Here is a 19,314-nt window from a genome sequence, read left to right as displayed (position 1 = left end):
GATTTTTGATTCACGAAGCTCCGCCCACTTTTTTTAAACCTACAGTATGCTTGCGACTACGAAAGTGGGCGGAGCCTATTGCAATGTATTCTATTCAAAACTGTCAATATAGGCTCCACCCACTTTTTCGACGTGTGATTATTCAAAAAGTGGGCGGAGCTTCAATTATTCGATTTTTGAAAATCCATTTTTATCAAAATCAATCGGACACTGTGAGATAGGCTCCGCCCACTTTCGTAGTCGTAAGCAAACTGTAGGCTTCAAAAAGTGGGCGGAGCCTAAAAATTGTCACTGTGCGGAAATAGGCTCCGCTCATTTGAGATTCTGTGAAAAGTAGGCGGAGTTTTAATTTCTATCAAAATCGATCCGAAACAGTCAAATAAGCTCCGCCCACTTTTGAAACCATAAGCTCCGCCCACTTTCATTGTCGTTTTGTAAGCAAACTGTAGGCTAAGTGGGCGGAGCCTCGAAAAATGGAATGTTCAGCATAAAAACAGTGTCAGATGGATGAGATATAGATGGTTTTCAGATTTTTAAAATTTTTGAAAAAAAATTTTTTTTTCGAATTTTTTTCAAATTTTTTTTTTTTTTTTCGAATTTTTTTCATTATATTTTTCTGAAAATAATTTCTAGTTTTTCAGACAAAACTCACCACCAATAGCCGCAGTTGGAACATGAGGTGTATATTGGTGTGATGGTGCTCCTCCGTATGCAATGTGCGAAAAGTATCTGGAAAAGGAAATTTTAGGATTTTTTTTTGTTGCAAAAAAAAAATTTCTGAAATTTTTTTTCCAGAAAAAAAAAATAGCAAACACTCACTGAGTATATGTGGCGTAGTGTTCTGCTGGATTCCCAGATGACGGATAGATGGGATCTGGTGGTGTACGGGGGCCTACTCGTTGCCTGAAATTTTTATTTTTTATTTTTTCGAATTTTTAAATTTTTTGAACAAAAAACCATCTTATGCTGTAGATAGACAGCTCTGTGTACTTAATATTGAGACCCTAAGCCCCGCCTTCAAAAACTTACGCTCCGCCCATTTTTCTCAAAGTCAACTTTTCGAGTCGATTTTCATAGTCAAATGGGGATAAATTTTTCTGGGTTTTTTAAAAATTTTTCAACTGAAAATCTGGAAAAAAGGCTCCGCCTATTTTCAGAGAGCTTTGCTATATGTATATTTGCTCCGACGGATTTTCAGAAAAAAAAATTTTGAAAAAAAATTTTTTTTAGCAAAATAATTTTTTTTTTGCTTTTTTACTCAAATTTTCTAGTTTTTTTTCGACTTTTATATTATTTTTACAGCAAAAATCAATAAATCAATACTCACCTTGGTTGAAACGAGTCGCTGCTCTTCGAGGAGTCCGAAGACGCTGGCGATGGTTTGACGACGGGATCGTTGTCATCTGGGTACGGTTCCGGCTGAAAAAAGAAGAATTTATGGGTTTTTGAGGGGAAAAATAGGGCTTAAAAATGCTATAAAAACTATAACAATTGAATTGTTAAAGTTTGAAAAAAAATTTTTTTTTGGAATTTTTTTTTCAAATTATATTTTTCTACTATTTATAAATTTTATACCATTAGAAAGCTGAAGACGTCAGGATTCAGAATCCGTTCTTATTTTTTCATTAGCTTCCAATCTTGCAGAGTTACACTACGTTTAATGAGGTGTACTCAGTTTCAGCACACACATCTCGCTCTAACTCATTGTATCTCACCCAATTTCGATGTTACAAAAAAAATGAAAACAGATTCAGAATCCTGACGACGTTAGCTTTAAGATGGTTACAATTTCATAAGAATTGAATAAACAAAATTAATAATTTGAGTAATTTCAAAAAAATTTAGAAAAAAATTTGTTCGGATTTTTTTTTCAAATTATATTTTTCAACTTTGAAAAAATTCCACCACTCTGAATTTTATACCATTAGAAAGCAGAAGACGTCAGGATTCTGAATCCGTTCTCATTTTTTGTTCAGCTAAGAAATCTGAAGAGTTACACCACGTTTAAAGACCTATACCATGTTACAGCTCATATCCCAATCTAACTCAATGTATCCCAGCAAATTTCAAAGTTATGAAAATTTTGAAAACAGATTCAGAATTCTGAAGACGTTGGCTTTAAGATGGTCATAATTTCATTTTCCAAATTATATATTTCACTTTGAAAAAAATTCCACCACTCTGAATTTTATACCATTAGAAAGCAGAAGACGTCAGGATTCTGAATCCGTTTTCAAAATTTTCAAAAAACCGAAATTTGCAGACTTAGGTAATGTGATATGCTGAAACATGTCATGCCTCATTCAACGTGGTGTAACTCTGCGAATTTCAAAGTTATGAAAATTTTGAAAAGAGATTCAGAATCCTGAAGACGTCAGCTATCAGATGGTCATAGTTTTATTGAAATTGGATAAAGAAAAATAGCATTTTGAGTAATTTGAAAAAATTTTGAAAAAATTTTTTTTTGGAATTATTTAACATTATGAAAAAAAAATTCCACAGTTCTAAATTTTACACCATTAGAAAGCAGAAGACGTCAGGATTCTGAATCCGTTCTCATTTTTTGTTCAGCTAAGAAATCCATGTTACAGCACATATCCCAATCTAACTCAATGTATCTCAGCCAATTTCAACACTAAAAAAAATGTTGAAAACAGATTCAGAATCCTGAAGACGTCAGCTATCAGATGGTGATAATAAGCAAATGATTCAAGAAAAACCAGAAAACTTACAGGAGTTCGGGGGCCGCGTACAGGTTTTGTGCCGTCCGGTGGCGGGGATGAGTTCTAAAAATTCAAATTTTTTCAATTTTTTTCAATTTTTTCTCAAAATTCTTACATTTTGATGAATCTGATATTGATGGCTCATCTTGTTGCTCTTTCAGATCTTCTTCTCTATTCTCTCTCTTTCAACTATTTTTCACAAGTCTCTTCACTTTGCCATCATGGCTCTCTCTGGCGGGCTCTTCTTGGATAGTCAATGAAAAATGAAGAAATTTGGGTTTTGGTGAATGAAAACACTGAAAACTGGTTGGTCTCAACAGCACGATTGTGGCGTGGAAACGGTGTCAAATTTGAAATCTGAAAATTGAAAAATTTTTGTTAAAAAAAATTTTTTTTTCGAGAAAAATTTTCAGACAAAGTTAGGCATAGAGAATGTTATAAATGCGATTTTTATAGTATAGAATGAGAGAATATTGAAATTAAAGCCACAATTTATAATATATCATATGATATATAGCAAGCGTCATTCAAGTCTCAAGTTTCAGAAGGTAGGTATAGATGGAATGAGAAAAAGTATAAACAAATTGGTTTTAGGGTTTGGGTGCTATAAGAAGGGGCTCAGAAGCATGATGGAACTTAAAAGAAATAAAGAATTCAAAAAATTTGAGTGAAAAAAATTAGATTTGAAGAAGAAAAAAAATTTCAAAAAAAAAATTTTTTCTTTAATTTTTTAGAAAATTTCAGAAAAAATAAAAATAAAACCTCGATGAATTATATATCAATCGAACGCTTAAATTGTGAGAATCACAAAAATATATTCAGTTTTCGTCTAGCTCTAAAACGAACAAAGTTACCAAGGTATTTATGGAATGAGTCTTATTTCAGTCAATATCAATTCTATGAGAATGTTGGAAATGGATTCAGAATTGTGACGACGAGAGGAATACGACGGAGATGTGAAATGAAAAATGAAGAAGAAACTGAGAGAAAAATTGAAAATTAAATTGGAAAAACAATTTGCAAAATTTTTCAAAAAAAAAAAGTGGTTTTCTATTTTTACGAAAAATAAGATGTCGATGAATTATATACTAATAGCAAGCTGAAAATGTGGATAACACAAAGATATACTCATATTCAATGTCACTATAAAACTAAAAAAGTTGAATGATGTTTTTAAAAAATTGAGAAAAAAAGTGTTTCCAAGTTTTTCTTCTATCTCAAAATAAAACTTAGAAGAAATATATCTATCAAAATGAAGCTGAAAATGTGGAGAACATGAAGATATACTTAAATTCCTTCTAGCTATAAGACTAATAAAGTTACACAACGTTGAAAAATTGACGAAAAACAATTTCGCAAAAAGTTTTTTCCAAGTTTTTTTCCATCTCAAAAAAAAAATTAAACCTGGATAAATTGTAAATCAAAATGAAGCTGAAAATGTGGAAAATACGAAGATCTACTCATGATCAGTGTCACTATAAAACTAACAAAGTTGTAAGATGTTCTTTAAAATGTGAAAACTAATTTTGTCAAACAATTTTATATTTCTATATTTTTGAAAGTTAGCTAAAAATTAAACCTCGATGAATTATTTATCAATTGGAAGCTGAAAACGTGAGGAACATGGAGACATAGTCAGATTCAGGGTAGCTATAAAACGAACAAACATGTAAGATGATTTTGAAAACTGACGAAAAAAAAAGTTTTCCAAGTTTTTCTATATTTTCGAAAGATACGATATCGATAAATTATATATCATTAGAAAGCTGAAAGTCAGATTTAGGGTATCTATAGAAAAATCAAAGTTACACAACGTTGAACAATTGACGAAAAAATTTTTGTCAAAAAATATTTTTCTTTCCTTTTTTTTTTAAAACTTAACTAAAAATTAAATCTCGATAAATTATATATCATTAACAAGCTGAAAACGTGAGGAAGATGAGGATGTAGTCAGATTCAGGGTAGCTATAGAACTAACAAAGTTGTAAGACGTTTAAAAAAATTGAAAAAAAGTTTTCCTCATTTTTATTAAATCTTTACGAAAATTGAAACCTCAATAAATTATATATCACTAGGGAGCTAAGAACAAGGGGATAATGAAGATGTACTTAGATTTCTTCTAAATATAGAATGAAGAAAGTTGTAAGACTTTGAAAAATTGACAAGAACAAATTTCGCAAAAAATTTTCTCGAAGTTTTTCAACAGTAAGAAAAAATTAAACCTCGATGAATTATATATCAATAGGAAGCTGAAAATGTGGAGAACATGAAGATTTGCTCAGATTCAGGATAGCTATAGAACGAAATTGTAAGATGATTTTGAAAACTGACGAAAAAATTATTGACAAAAATATTTTCCTTTTCTGTTTTGAAACTTAACTAAAAATACCATCTCGATAAATTATATATCATTAACAAGCTGAAAACGTGAGGAAGATGAGGATGCAACCAGAATCAATGTCACTATAAAACTAACATAGTTGTAAGAGGTTTTTTTTTAATTTCGCAAAAAAAAATTTCCAAGTTTTCTAACCGTAAGAAAAAATTAAACCTCAATAAATTATATACTAATAGAAAGCTGAAACTGTGGAGAACACGAAAATAAACTTAGAATCGTTCTAGATCTAAAACCAACAAAGTTACGACTTGTCAAAAATCTAACAAAAAAAATTTCGCAAAAATTATTTTTTTTTCCATTTTTGCTCTAAATTTTTTGCTCTAAAACAAGGTGGTTCTAATTAAACTGTAATTAAGCGAAATTTCAATTAATATGAACCTTTAAATCCATTTAAAATTCTTCCACAAATGTGATGTCAACTATATTTACACATTGAGAGTTGTTTACGTTTACAAGTCCTCTCTTATAACTAATCAGACCAATTAACTATACACCTAATTAAGTATAAATACCCATTAAAACTATACATATACATAAGTCTAAAAAGTCAAAACGTTCTCCGTTTCCAATAGCGATGCCCGAGAATGGCATCGTCTCAACACATATAGAAGAAGGAGGCTGCGTGAGAAACATGAAAACCAAACAGCCGACACGCGACGCGACCGCCGTCGCACCCCTCTCTCGTCGTATCGACTGAGGTGTCTCTCGTTTCTCTAGCCAACTCTCTTCGCTCAGCACACTCTCTTCCAGATGCTCACACGATGGCAGCGCGCGGCGGGGCATCGTGGTGAGAGAGTGTGTGGGGAGAAGAGGGATTAGAGAAAGAGAGAGAGAAGGAGAGAGATGGAGAGAGAAGAGGGGGATAGGGGTGACCCTGCTGTGGTCAGGAGGGACGTACTGCAGTAAGAAGACGAAAAAGAAGAAGAAGAAGAAGACGAAGAGGAGGAGGAGGAGGACGATGACAAAAAAGAATTTGGTGGCATTGGTCAGTGTAGGAAAGGGGGTACACTGACCAAAATTTTTTGTCAGTGTAAAATTTTTTCGTAAGGTCGTAAGCCTAAGCCTTAGAGCCCAAAAGCCCAAAACCTTAAGCCTAAGAGCCCAAAGCCTAAGACCTCTAAGCCTAAGCCTAAAAGCCTAAGTGCTCTAAGCCTAAGGACATTTAGGCTTTGGACTCTTAGGCTTCGGGCTCTTAGGCCCCCCTCCACTGACGTAGCTGCTCCGCGGAGCCCAAAAAAAAAAGAGAGCCTCCACTCGGCTCACCGCTTCACGGCTCAAAATGAGATACCTTGTGGCTCTCTCGTCGCTCCTGTTTCAGCCAAGCTCCGCCCCCTTTTCATAATGGAGGCGTGACACTCGTCCCCTTAGAGTTTAAAGGCGCATGAGAGGGAGAGAGAGACGCAGTGAAAAGTCTGAAAGTGAGAGGAAAAAGAAGGAGAAATAATGATGAAACATTCGAATAAATAACAAAAAGAATAACAGAAGTTTAATGAATATAAGAAAAATCCATTTATACGAATAAGAGAGAGAAAGAGCCGGAGCACACAAGTTGGAGCATTTTATAGGAATAAGCAATTAAAGGGAAATGGGGGAATAGGAAACAGAGAAATGGGGACACAAAAACCAGCCAAAAAACACTTTTTATACAGAATTTTTCGCACAAATCACTTAATTGGGGACGGGGGGCGGAGCCTAATTTATCTAGAATTTTTTACAACAAAAAACACATTTAAACGAGTAGAGAAAGAGAGCACACTTTTGGAGCAGCAGTGGAGGGCAGGCGGTGGTGCTTAGTCGAGCAGTGAGATTTGGGCAAATCCTGTCAGAGTCCGCTCGTCAGGCACCTGAAGTGGAAAATATATTTTTTATTGGAAAATGTTTTTTGTTGAAAAAACGGAAATTATATTCATTTCCGTTATATATCAATTGTTGGAGTGTCAACAAAAAGTGTGTGGGTGGCCTAGAAATCTGAAAGAAGAGATTTCTAGGCCACCATCTAATGGCCTGGGATCCCGCCTGACAACATTTATAGGCTGTCCTATTGCTTGGTGGCCTTGGAACCCCATTTTGAAGTTTTAGTCCACCTTGGGTTGGATGACCTAGAAATCCAAATTTTAAGGATTTTTAGGCCACTTTGGGTTTGATGGCCTAAAAATCCCTTTTTTTAAAGGATTTTTAGGCCAATTTGGGTTTGATGGCCTAGAAAACCAAATTTTAGGGATTTGTAGGCCTCCTTGGGTTTGGTGGCCTAGAAATCCAAATTTCAGGCATTTTTGGCCATTTTGGGTTTGATGGCCTAGAAATCCAAATTTTGAGGTTTCCAGGCCACCTGGGATTTTATGGCCTAGAAATCCAAATTTTAGAGATTTTTAGGTCACTTTGGGTTGGATGGGCTAGAAATCCACTGTTAGACCATCAAGTCGCTGAGAGGCCTAGAATCCCCCCAGAAACCTTTCTAGGCCATCAAAGCCTTCCCAGGATCTCCTACTGTACCATGGCCTAGAATCCGCCAGACACTTTTCTAGGCCACCATTCCAATCATCACATGATTTTCAGATTTTCAGATTCCTCCGTTTGTTTTTTCCATTTTTCATCTCTTTTCATCTGAGCCCGTTAACGCTCCAAATCACCGGTTATCATCACTGCTCTCTCCCATTTTCAGAATCTCTCTCTCTCTCTCTCTCTCTCTCTCTCTCTCTCTCTTGTCGTCAAGTGACTAGAGACTACGATTCTCCTAGTTATAGGTGTGTGTGTGAATCGGTGTGTGACTTCTTCGTCGGGTAAAATAGTGGTAAACAACGCCGACTCTGACGGAGGAGACGTGAGAAGAAGATGTGAGAGCTTGGAAGCAGTGGTAGATCAGAACCATTGAGGCGCGTCGCGTGTTGCGTCGCGTGTTGTCTTCCAGTACTGTCTCCATGACAAATCAGAACTACCGTACCCCCTTTTGCAGGTGATTTTATGTCCCCCCTTCCCTGGCTAGATTATTACTAATCTATGCCTAACAAAAAAGCGGACGGGTGGTATATGAGGACAGGTGCATCGGCGCGGTAATCTATACGAATTTGCGAGTTTTTTTTTTTCGTGTAATCTCAAAAATCGAAAAAAAAAAAGGATTTGGTGTCAATTTACGTTGCCGCGTAAATCGACCCTTCTATATCTAACGGATCGCACTAATGAGGAGATGGCTCACTCCACTAATGAGCTTCAAGTTTCTAAGGGGACCTCCTTGTGGGTTTGCATGTCCGTTTGCATGTTTGTGTGTCGAGAAGAGGCGAGGAGGAGAAAAAGAAGGGGAGCAGTGACCAACGAGAAGGGGAGCCATGGACCTCCAAGGAAGATGCAGTGACCAGAGAGGGGAGCTAGGACTTCATGCATACATGCAAACCGGGCCGGCTCGTAACTCGCTTCAAACTCAATATTATGAGCTCAAAAATATACCAAAATGTAGATCTCGGCAAGTTCTACGACTATGACATACTACGGGGCGTATGGCGGATCGGTAATGCCCGAAGTTTTTCGCGGCCCGTAGTAGGTGACAGACATAGAACTCGTTGAGATCTTCATTTTGGTATATTTTTCAGATCATAATATTGCGTTTTAAGAGAGTTACGCGCTGGCTGGTTTGCAAGTATTAGAGCGACAGGAGTGAGCAAGAACAGTGACCAAAGCAATCAGACAATGCCAAATTCAACAAGAGAATGGCGAGACCTTCCGATACTGCCGAGAGGAGTACAGTGACCAAGAGAATGCGAAACAAAGGAACGATTGCCTAACAACACCTTCTAAAGACCTTTCTAACCATGTAAAGATGTCCTACGAAAAAGTGTCACCACCGACAAGTACAGTAACCAATTACAGTGACCAAAGCCATCTGGCAATGCCTAACGATTCTCGTCATTCCCGTCATTCTCAAACGCATCTGGAGACCTTTCTAACCATGTAATCGTACTAATTGGGACATCTGCGCCAATTAGATCTCCTCTAATGATGCCGAAATCTCAGGTTACATCACCTTCCCCCCCTTTTCCTCTCATCTAAAGACACCGTGTCCACATCTAATCTCTTCTCCATCTGCCTTCACCTTCCAGCTAATCTCTCCGTGCCTCTCGGCTCCTCTCCCATCGACTCCCTGGCTTCTGCTCTCGGAGGCTCCGAGAGCCAGAGCATCAAAAATGTTTATATGTATATATGTATGTATGTGTGTGTGTGTGAGTCCATGTGTGTCTTTGTGAGCGACGGGGGGCGCCGCGGGGCGCTCGAACAAGGGCACGAAGAGGGGACGGGGAGGACAACAACAACGACGACTTCTCAAAACGAAGGGGGCGCCCGTCCTAGTGAGAGAGATTTCTCTGTTTCTCTGTAATTTCAGATTTCAGCCGGCCGGCAGCAGCTCGTCGGTTGAGCCACCACGAGCCATATGCATTGACGTAAGAGGAAAAGAGGCGCCTCCAAACGGAAATTAAAACCCCCTTCAAATCTGAAACAGGGCTGAAAAAGAAGAAGGGGATAAGATATGATATTTCCCACCTAAATTTCTCAAAAATACTGTTTTCGACCTAAAAAAGTCTGCAATTTCAGACAAAAAGTTTGTATACCTCATTCGCATGAACTCCAGAATTCAGCGCAAACGTGATCGATCGTTTTCCAGACTTCGGATCCGCGTTGTCAATCAGTTTTTGGAGATTCGCGGCGACGATGACCAAATCGTGACAGTCTATCAATTCGGCGGTCACAAGTTCGTGCGCGATTCCTTCCACTGAAAAAAATCATTTTTTCTTTCTTTTTTATGAGAAAATTGAGATCGGGGGAGAGGAAGCTCCGCCCACTTTCAGTAGGGGAGTTTAAGCATCAAATTTTCCGTGTTTTTTGGAATTTTTCGAGTTTTGAAGCAAAAATTCGGCGGGAAAAGGAAAAAGTTGACAAAAATCACGTCTGGAGCAAAAAATCAAATTTCAGGCTAAACCACGCCCACTTTCAGAGGAGGTTTCAGCAATTAGCAATTCTTTTTTGGGAATTTTGAAGGGAAAATTCGTTGGAAGAGCTAAAAATTGACAAAAAACTCAAATTTAGAAAATCAAATTCAGGCTAAGCCACGCCCACTTTCAGCCGATTTACGAAATAAACCGTGCGGTAGAGCTGCAAAAAAAAATGGGCGTGGCTATAAAAGCTCCTAAAATTGCAAAATTTCGCTGATAAGTTGGGAAAAATTGGGAAAAGTTTTCGCTGAAAAATTGGGAAAATTTGGAGATTTTCACTAAAAAATTGAAAAAAATTGCATTTTCCGGTTGAAAACTTGGGAAAAAAATTTCAGATTTTCAGAGTCAATTCAAGCTAGACCACGCCCACTTTCAGCCGATTGGGGGGTGATCAGGGGTGTGCGGACAGGAAAATTTCGGAATTTCGGACACTAAAAAATGTCCGAGTTTCAAAATTTCGGACTTTCGGAATCTCGGACTATTCCGAATTTCGGATTTTCGGAATTTCGGAATTGTCCGAATTTCGGATTTTCGGACTTTCGGAATTTTTTTTCAACAGATTGTCTCATTTACCCATATCGAATGCTGAAAACCGTTTTTTTTGTTTAAAAAAAACACTGCGAAAAGACGAGAATTAAAAAAAAAAACTGCGGAAAAAAATCTGCTTGAGACCCGTCATGAAAAGTGCGCATGCGCCTTTAATACAGTACTTTCTCTTCCATTCCGAAAATTTTTCTTCGGAATGTTCCGATCGGAATTCCGTTCCGAAAATGAGCCGATTTTCGGAATTTTTCGGAATTCCGAATTCCGTTCCGCACACCCCTGGGGGTGATCTAGGCCAATTTCAGTAGATTTTTCTCTATTTTTCAGTGCCGAAAATCAATTTTCAGCCTCAAACACGAGTTCTCACCCGAATCCGCAGACTTCGTGTAATCAAACTTGATATCATTCAACTCTCTCTGCTGATTTCTCACTCTCAACACCAAATTCAACGTCTCCGTCGCTTCCAACGGGGCGTCTCTCTGTTGTTGAGCACTCGGAGCCACTAGCTCTTTCTTCTTCTTCTCTCTCTCCTCATCGTCTTCATCTGAATCCTCACTCTCCTGAGGGGAGTCATATTCGAACTCCCAATTTCCGTGAGCATCTTTCCGAAGCTTTCCAGACGCCACTTTTTTCGACGAGTGATGGGAAACAACTGGGACGGAGGCAAGGTTTTCAATGAGCGTGTGAACCAAATACTTCTTATCTTTGCCCTTTTTAAAGAACGAGTATTTGAGGAGCTCCGATGCGGTTGGCCGTTTTGCTGGGTCTTTCTGAAACGAGAATTTGGCTTAAAATGGCTTAAATACGGTGAAAATTTGGGCATAGCTTCCGCCTACGCGTGACTAAACGCGCTCTATTGATAACCCGATTCACCAGATTAGCATTAGAGCGCGTTTGCCACTTGTTTTGATTCTGGGATTTCTGGGAAAGTTCAGCAAAAAACCTAGATTAGCAATAGAGCGCACTTTCAACATTAGAAATCAATTTATAATTGAAATTTTGGGCATAACATTCGCAAATTCGCTCTATCGATAATCTGGAGTTGGAATCGTTATTTTGATTAAAAAAACTCAGAACTTGACTTAAAAATAACAATTTAAATACGAAATTATCAATAGAGCGCACTTTCCACATTAGAAATCAATTGAAAATTGAAAATTTGGGCATAGCTTTCGTGACTAAACGCGCTCTATTGATAACCCGGTTCACCAGATTAGCATTAGAGCGCGTTTGCCACTTTTGATGCTTCTGAAACTCTGTACCTGCAAACAATCCTTAATCAACGTCTTAAACGACTTTCCGTACGCCTTATACTGATCCTTCCGTTCCGCATTCGTCTCCAAAGTGGGCGGATCGTTTTGAAGTGTCAACATGAGCACTTTCATCGGTGGATACTTATGATAGGGGGCGGTGCCTGTCGCCAACTCGATCGCCAGAATTCCCAGTGACCATATGTCCGCTTTGAAGTCGTATCCTTGTACTTGTTCCATCACTTCTGGTGCCATCCAGCATGGGGTACCGACGAATGTGTGGCGGACTTTCTGGAAGAGAGAGAGAGATTAGCAGTTTCAGCATGTATAGGATCTCATTTTCAGCCAAATCACTCTGAGATTCTAGAAAAATCTCCGTTTTAAAGCACCTATTTCACTTAATCCGGATAAATCTCAAAATGTGAAAAGAACTACATCTATCCTTGGGATTATGGAGTTTGATGGCCATATTCTTGAGATTATGTATAAATATTCTTGGGATTATGTAAGAAAAGATGACCGAACTTTCTAGTTTTGGGGTTTCTAGGCCAGCGGTCACAAGACGAATTAGCAATAGAGCGCACTTTCTAAATCAGAAATCAACTTAAAACTGAAATTTTGGACATAGCTTTCGCAAGTTCGCTCTATTGACAATCTAGTGTTGGAATCGTTATTTTTGAACAAAAACTCGTAAGTTGAGTCAAAAATAACGATTAAAACACTAAATTAGCAATAGAGCGCACTTTCCACATTAGTAATCAACTGAAATTTTGGCATAGCTTTCGCAAGTTCGCTCTATTGATAATCTGGCGTTAGAATCGTTATTTTTGAACAAAAACTCGTAAGTTGAGTCAAAAATAACGATTAAAACACTAAATTATATCAATAAGGCGCACTTTCCACATTAGAAATCAATTTATAATTGAAATTTTGAGCATAGCTTCCGCAAGTTCGCTCTATTGATAACCTGCTGTTGGAATCGTTATTTTTGAACAAAAACACAGAATTTGAGTCAAAAATAAACGATTTAAACACTAAAATAGCAATAGAGCGCACTTTCCACATTATAAATCAACTTATAACTAGAAGGATCTGGAAGCATCTCACTTAGCTATGCTATAACTCGATTTTCAGCAGAATTCAGCGGATTCTGAATCCTCAGGAACAATATAGTCGAAGTTGAGCATCCGCTGGCCTAGAAACCCCCAAAACTAGAAAGTTAGACCATCAAACTCTACATAATCCCCTTCTATTCACATTTTGAGGGGGTCTAATTCGGGTTTAGGCTTTGAAACGGAGATTTTTCAGGAAAACTAGTAGAATTTCAGAAATTTTCAGAACTCTAAACCCTCACCTGCCGTGACAAATCGCCACCAGACGAAGCCAACCACCCGGATACTCCAAAATCAGCAATTTGTATAGTCCCATCATCAGCCAACAATATATTTCCAGCCTTTATATCTCTATGAATCTGTCCGTTCAAATGGAAATACTCCAATCCTTTCAACACTTCTCTCAAAACCGTCGCAATCGACACCTCGTCGAGCACTCCAAACTGTGCTTGCTCTTTCCCAATCGCTTTGACTTTTCGCTTCAATATATCCAACATTGAGCCACAATTCAACAGACGCATCACCACCCACAACTCTTCTTGGGCGATGAATGAGGTGTAGTAGTTGACGACGTTCGGATGATTACACTGAGACATTGCTTGAATCTCGTGACTCAACTCGTCCACCGACGTTTGACACTTTTCTAGATTGATGCATTTGATCGCCACTTTCTCGTTACGCGGTAGGCAGTACGCCTGCAAAATGGAAAATTGAATAAAAATGCAAAAAAATGCAAAAAAATCGCTCAAAAACTCCTATTTTCATAGAAACCGGCTGTGTACTCCACGTGGACAAGACAAGTTTTGAAATTTGAATTTTTAGTGGATTTATCACGTTTTTGCAGCTCTAAATCTGATTTTTCATCAGTTTCAGATCAGTTTTCATAGGAAATATCAAAAATCTAATTGAGCCAGCTCTAGAGAGCAGGAAACGGAACTAATTTCAGTTCTAAGGCCCCGCCCACCTTGAGTAGCTTTTGGTGCATATTGTGAATGTAAGCACCGTTCACTTTTCAGCATTTTTGGTATCAATCAAACTATTCTAAAAATAACCACTATTCCAAAATTTAAGATTTTTTGATATTAATCGGTTCAGAAAACCAAAGAAAATAGAAAATTCTCGTGGAGCTTGATCCGAAAATCAGTCTGAAACGAGTTATGAGACCTCAAAGTGCCAAAAGTCGCTCCTGCAGTTTTTAGTACATTTCAAAAGAAATTCTCTTTGAAGTCGAAAAAATTCAAAAATGAGGAGAATTTCTATCGAAAATGTACCGAAAAACTGTACCAGGAGCGATTTTTGCCACTTTGAGGTCTCATAACTCGTTTCAGACTGATTGGCTCCATGAGAATTCTCTTTTCCTTGGTTTTCTGAATCGATTCATATCAAAAACTCTTGAATTTTGTCCACGGCTTTTTGCGTTTCTGATTGACACCAAAATGCTGGTAAGTGGGCGGAGGTTACACTCAAAATAAGCTCCAAAAGCTACCTAAGCACCCCGAAGTGGGCGGGGCCTAACACAATCTATTAGTGCTCATATGTTTCGAGACGTGTTGGTTTCACTCGATTTTTGAGATTCTCGGTGAAAAACGACCATTTTTGTGAAATTTTCCGCATTTATGGCCAGTTTTTGCAAATCAATTTCACTAAAATAAGCTCCACCTACTGCTCAGGTGAGTCTTAAATGCTGTGGTTAAGCTCCGCCTCCTTTCTCTCCTCTCCAAATATCCCTCTACCGTACCCCCTCTTCTTCCTGCACATCTAACTCTCTATTCCATTCAATTTCTCTAATCATCTCCTCTTCTCTCATAGCTTCGAATATCATTTACTAAAAAGCAGAAAATGTGATGACATTTCAATACGAAGGCTGCCAGCTATACATCCCCTTTTTCTCTTTTCCTCTATGAAAGGTCTGTCCGTTTCGAAAAAGAAGAAGAAGAGGAATAGCCGGGGCAGCAGCAGGCAGAGAAGAGAGTAACAAACACGTGACCACTGCCACTGCCAGCATCACACTCTCTCTCTCTCTCTCTCTCTCTGACGCCATTTTTGTTGTTTTTTGTTCGTTTGCGCACTTATGTGTTCTTTTTCTACTACATTTCCGTTGTTTTTAGGCCAAAAATAGACATTTTTAGGCCTAAAACAGCTTAAAATAGCTGATATCTTCAAGAAATTGGGAGTTTTTAGGATAAAAATAGGCATCTTAAGGCAAAATCCTCAGAAAATGGGGATCTTTGAGCCATTTTGTAGACAGTTGAATCCAGGATTTAGTTCCTGGATTTAGGATGAGAAAATTGGATTTTAGCTCAATTTTCAGTGAAAAAAAGAGGATTTTAGGCCAAAAATAGTCATTTTTAGGCTTAAAACGGCTTAAAATAGCTGACATCTTCAAGAAATTGGAAGTTTTAAAGGTTCTTCGGCACATTTGGATAGTTGATTTTGGATTTAGTTCCTCGATTTAGGATGAGAGAATTCGGATTTCCTCCAGTGAAAATTGTATATTTTAGCCAATTTTTAGGACAAAATTAGGCCTTTTGGGACTAAGAATAGCTGGAATTCCAGAGAAAATTGGATTTTTAGGCCAATAATAGCCATTTTAATGCTTCAAAATAGCTGTTAGCTCCAAGAAATTGGGACAGTTGATTCCTGGATTCAGAATGAGAAATAACTCGGATTAAGCCTAATTTTCAGCCATAAATTACCATTTTAAAGCTAAATTAGGTCTTTTTGGATTAGGAATAGCTGGAATCTCAGAGAAAACTACCATTTTGAAGCTGGAAAACATCATTCATAGTGTTTTTGACTTAAAAATCGCTAAAATACCGATCAGAATGCGGTTTTTTCAAGCCGAAAATGTTATTTTCATAGAATTCTTATTTTCCTTCAATCTCCATTTCTTTTTCTCTATTGGGACTTGTTACTAGAGTAAATATATAGGATATTCGCTGAAAGTTGCTCACTATAGTCTAGATCATAACTAGCCATCATTTCCAGAAGATTCTAGTAGAAAAAACGGGAGTTTCAGCTCGGAAATCCTTCTTTTTACGATTTTCATTCCTAAAACCGCATTTTTCAGCTTGAAATCATATATTTTTCATGATTTTCAGCCTAAATATAACTTTTTCTTCCTATTTATTGCTCAAAATCACACATTTTTAGAGATCTACAGTTTAAAAATCCCAAGCTCCGATGTTTTGGGACCTTTTAGGGTCATTCTAAATCTCAAAATACTCATTTTTCTTGATTTTTAGTCTAAAAGTGTCATTTTCTGTCTGAAAATTTGCATTTTTATCTCTAAAAATATCCATTTTCTCTCATTTTCTAGTGTCAAAACATCTCAAAATAACCCATTTCTCATGATTTTCAGCCTGAAAATTACTGTTTCTTGCTATTTTTGCCCAAAATCGCTCAAAAATCCTGAATTAATCCAATTTTAGTATCAAAAAATACTGTTTCTAGCCATTTTAAACTCCAAATTGCCCATTTTTCATGATTTTTTGTCTGAAAAAAATGCGATTTTCTGCCCAAAAACGCTCAATTTCTCCAATTTCCCATATCTGAAAATCTCCTTACCGTAAAAACGGTGGCAGTCGCTCCAACACCAATAGACTCATCCAACTTATAAGCAGACGCTTCAGTCGGCCACCGATCCGCCGGATTCAATTGAGCAACGAGAGCCGCCGACGCAGCCGCCGCCGCCGCTATCGGTGATGAGACAGGTGGGTGAGTGGGCGGGGCCACCGTCGGAGTGGGTGTAGGGGGCGGAGCCATTGAAGTGACGGTGCCTTGATGGGATAACGCTTGGGATGGGGTGATTGACGAGACCGTCGAACCGCCCATCATACTCGTCACATCCGTCTGATACGTGCTTTGCGTCGTTTGTGATGTCGTCGAGTATTCTGATGTTACAGTATTGTTGTGGGCGGGGCCTCCACCTCCACCTCCGACTGGAGGAGCTCCTGGAGCTCCGGAGCTTGCCGTTTGATTTGACGACGAGCTCATCGATTCTCTGCAAAAGTTGAAATTGAGGAAACTTTGATGGATTTGAGAGGAGATTCGAGAAAAAAAAGAAAAGAAGAGAAGAGATAGGAGGAGGAGGCCACGCCCACTTTTAAGGCACAAAAATAGGCTGAAAGCCGTCAAGCCACGCCCACTTTATAGCTATTTTGGTGACTGAATTGGGGAATAGCCACGCCCACTTTTAGACTCGTAACTCGCTTCAAAATGAATATTTCGAGTCGAAAAATGTACGAAAGTATGGATTTCAACGAGTTCTATTTCTTTGATATGATACTGGATCATTTTTTTGTACCGCGGACAGGTTCAGAGTGTCAAAAAAGGTGAAAATAACACTCTGAGCCTGTCCGCGGTACAAAAAATGATCCAGTATCATATCAAAGAAATAGAACTCGTTGAAATCCACATTTTCGTACATTTTTCGACTCGAAATATTCATTTTGAAGCGAGTTACGTATCTAAAAGTGGGCGTGGCCATTCCCAATTCAGTCACCAAAATAGCTTTAAAGTGGGCGTGGATTAACGGATTTCAGGCTAGTTCTATGCGCTTTAGGTAAAAAATTTAGATTTAACAACGAAAAAATGCCCCAAAAATAGCGACTTTTCCGGCGAAAACCTAGATATTTTTGATCTACAGATCCAAAATCCATATTTTTGAAGCCAATTTCCCAGTAAATTGGGCGTGGCCTAGAGAAACAGAGGCGGCTAAAATTGGAAAATCAAAATGCTATAATTGAGCTCTATGAATCGTTGGAGACGTTGGCAAACGTGGCATTTTTTAAATGTAAATTTTTGATTATCGAGAAACGTGAGAAAATCCACGTGGATTATTATTGATTTTTGGTGGAAAAACTCTAATTATTGATGATTTTCCGCTCACTTTACACATTGTAGACAGATTTTGAGTGGAAAAATGGGGTTTTCGACCGGGGAAATGCCATTTTTACACTTTTTACGAGATAACACGTTTTAAGCCGAAATCGGCTATTTTTGGCTGAAAATGAGTCGAACACGCCGTTTTTTGGCTGAAAATGTGTTAAAATAGCCGTTTTTTGGCTGAAAATGAGACAAATCGCCTATTTTTTTTGCTGAAAATGAGCCGAAAAGTGAAAAATCGCTCTTTTCCGACGGAAATTGTGCCTAAAATCGGCTTTTTCAGCTAGAAAAGCAGAAATTGAAGAAATTCGAGTTCGGAGAGTTCAGTGTAGATTTACGGGCGTAAATCCACATTCTGATTGAAATTCGGTCATTTCTATGCCATTTTCGAACTATTTCCGTTGAAAAATGACATTTTTCACCCAAAAAACCAAAAATCTTCATGTTTATCCGTAGGAAAATGGAAAAACGGAGGTGTTGAGATACAGTGAAGACAACTTTTTTATAGTTTCATTGTTGTTTCTTCTCTATCTTCTTCTCTTTCCACTAACACCCATGAAACGGACGGACGAATGGACACAAAATAATCTATGACCCCTTCTCTATCTCTGTCAAATAGAGAACCAAAGAAGTGATATCATCTCGTTATTCCGTTTATTACGGTCATTGAATACTCTATTTATGGTTAAAATTGGCTGAAAATCGGGGATTTTGAGCTTAAAATCCGGTTTTTTAACGTTGAAATACATATTTTTAGGCTGAAAACCAGGATTCTACGCGATTTTCTGTCCTAAAAATCGAATTTTGACCCCAGAAATTCGAATTTTCAGCTTGAAAATGGTGTGTTCCCTCCTTGGAATCGTATTTTCAGCCAAAGAGATTTATTTCAAGTCAAAATCTGAACTTCCTGGGTTTTGGAATGAAAATCACCCATTTTCAGCATTTTTACGTCCAAAAATCGCATGGAATCCAGATTTTTAATCCATCAACCGGAATTAGAGGGAGAAAATCCAGATTTTCAGCTCTAAAAATCAAATTTTGCACATAAAAATTTGAGTTTTTTACTTAAAAATGGGGTTTTCACCTTGAAATCGTATTTTCAGCTCAAAATCTGAGCTTTTCGATCAAAACCAGTTTTCCGCTGGAATCCTTTCATTTCTAGCTTCTCTAGGTGTTCAAATAGTGAATTTTTGACTGAAAATCCGAATTTTTCTCTCTAAAAACTCAATTTTTTGCTCGAAAATGAGATTTTCAGCATTTTTTAGGGTTTCAAGCTTGAAATTAAGATAAGAATGGGTTAAATAATGAATTTTCGCTCTAAAAACGTAATTTTCGGCTCAAAAATTGAGATATTCAGCTAGAGAAACCGAAACTTGTCTGGAAATACGACTTTTCCTGAGCTTTTAGATCGAAAAAATAGGG

General features: G+C 37.7%; 1 protein-coding gene across 1 annotated transcript; it reads right to left on the bottom strand.

Annotated features, from left to right (window-relative positions):
• Window positions 1–9,698: 9,698 nt before the first annotated feature.
• Window positions 9,699–17,001, bottom strand: GCK72_021850 (uncharacterized protein; the record flags this gene model as incomplete). Its single annotated transcript, XM_003105290.2, has 5 exons — window positions 9,699–9,880; window positions 11,011–11,413; window positions 11,906–12,184; window positions 13,248–13,700; window positions 16,573–17,001. The coding sequence occupies 5 exons, from the start codon at window positions 16,999–17,001 to the stop codon at window positions 9,699–9,701; spliced, it is 1,746 nt and encodes a 581-aa protein (XP_003105338.2).
• Window positions 17,002–19,314: the final 2,313 nt, after the last annotated feature.

Source organism: Caenorhabditis remanei, chromosome V (assembly GCF_010183535.1).
Source record: "Caenorhabditis remanei strain PX506 chromosome V, whole genome shotgun sequence".
Lineage (NCBI taxonomy): Eukaryota > Metazoa > Nematoda > Chromadorea > Rhabditida > Rhabditidae > Caenorhabditis > Caenorhabditis remanei.
Note: the sequence above shows the minus strand (reverse complement) of the source record. Positions and strands in the feature narration are given on the sequence as shown.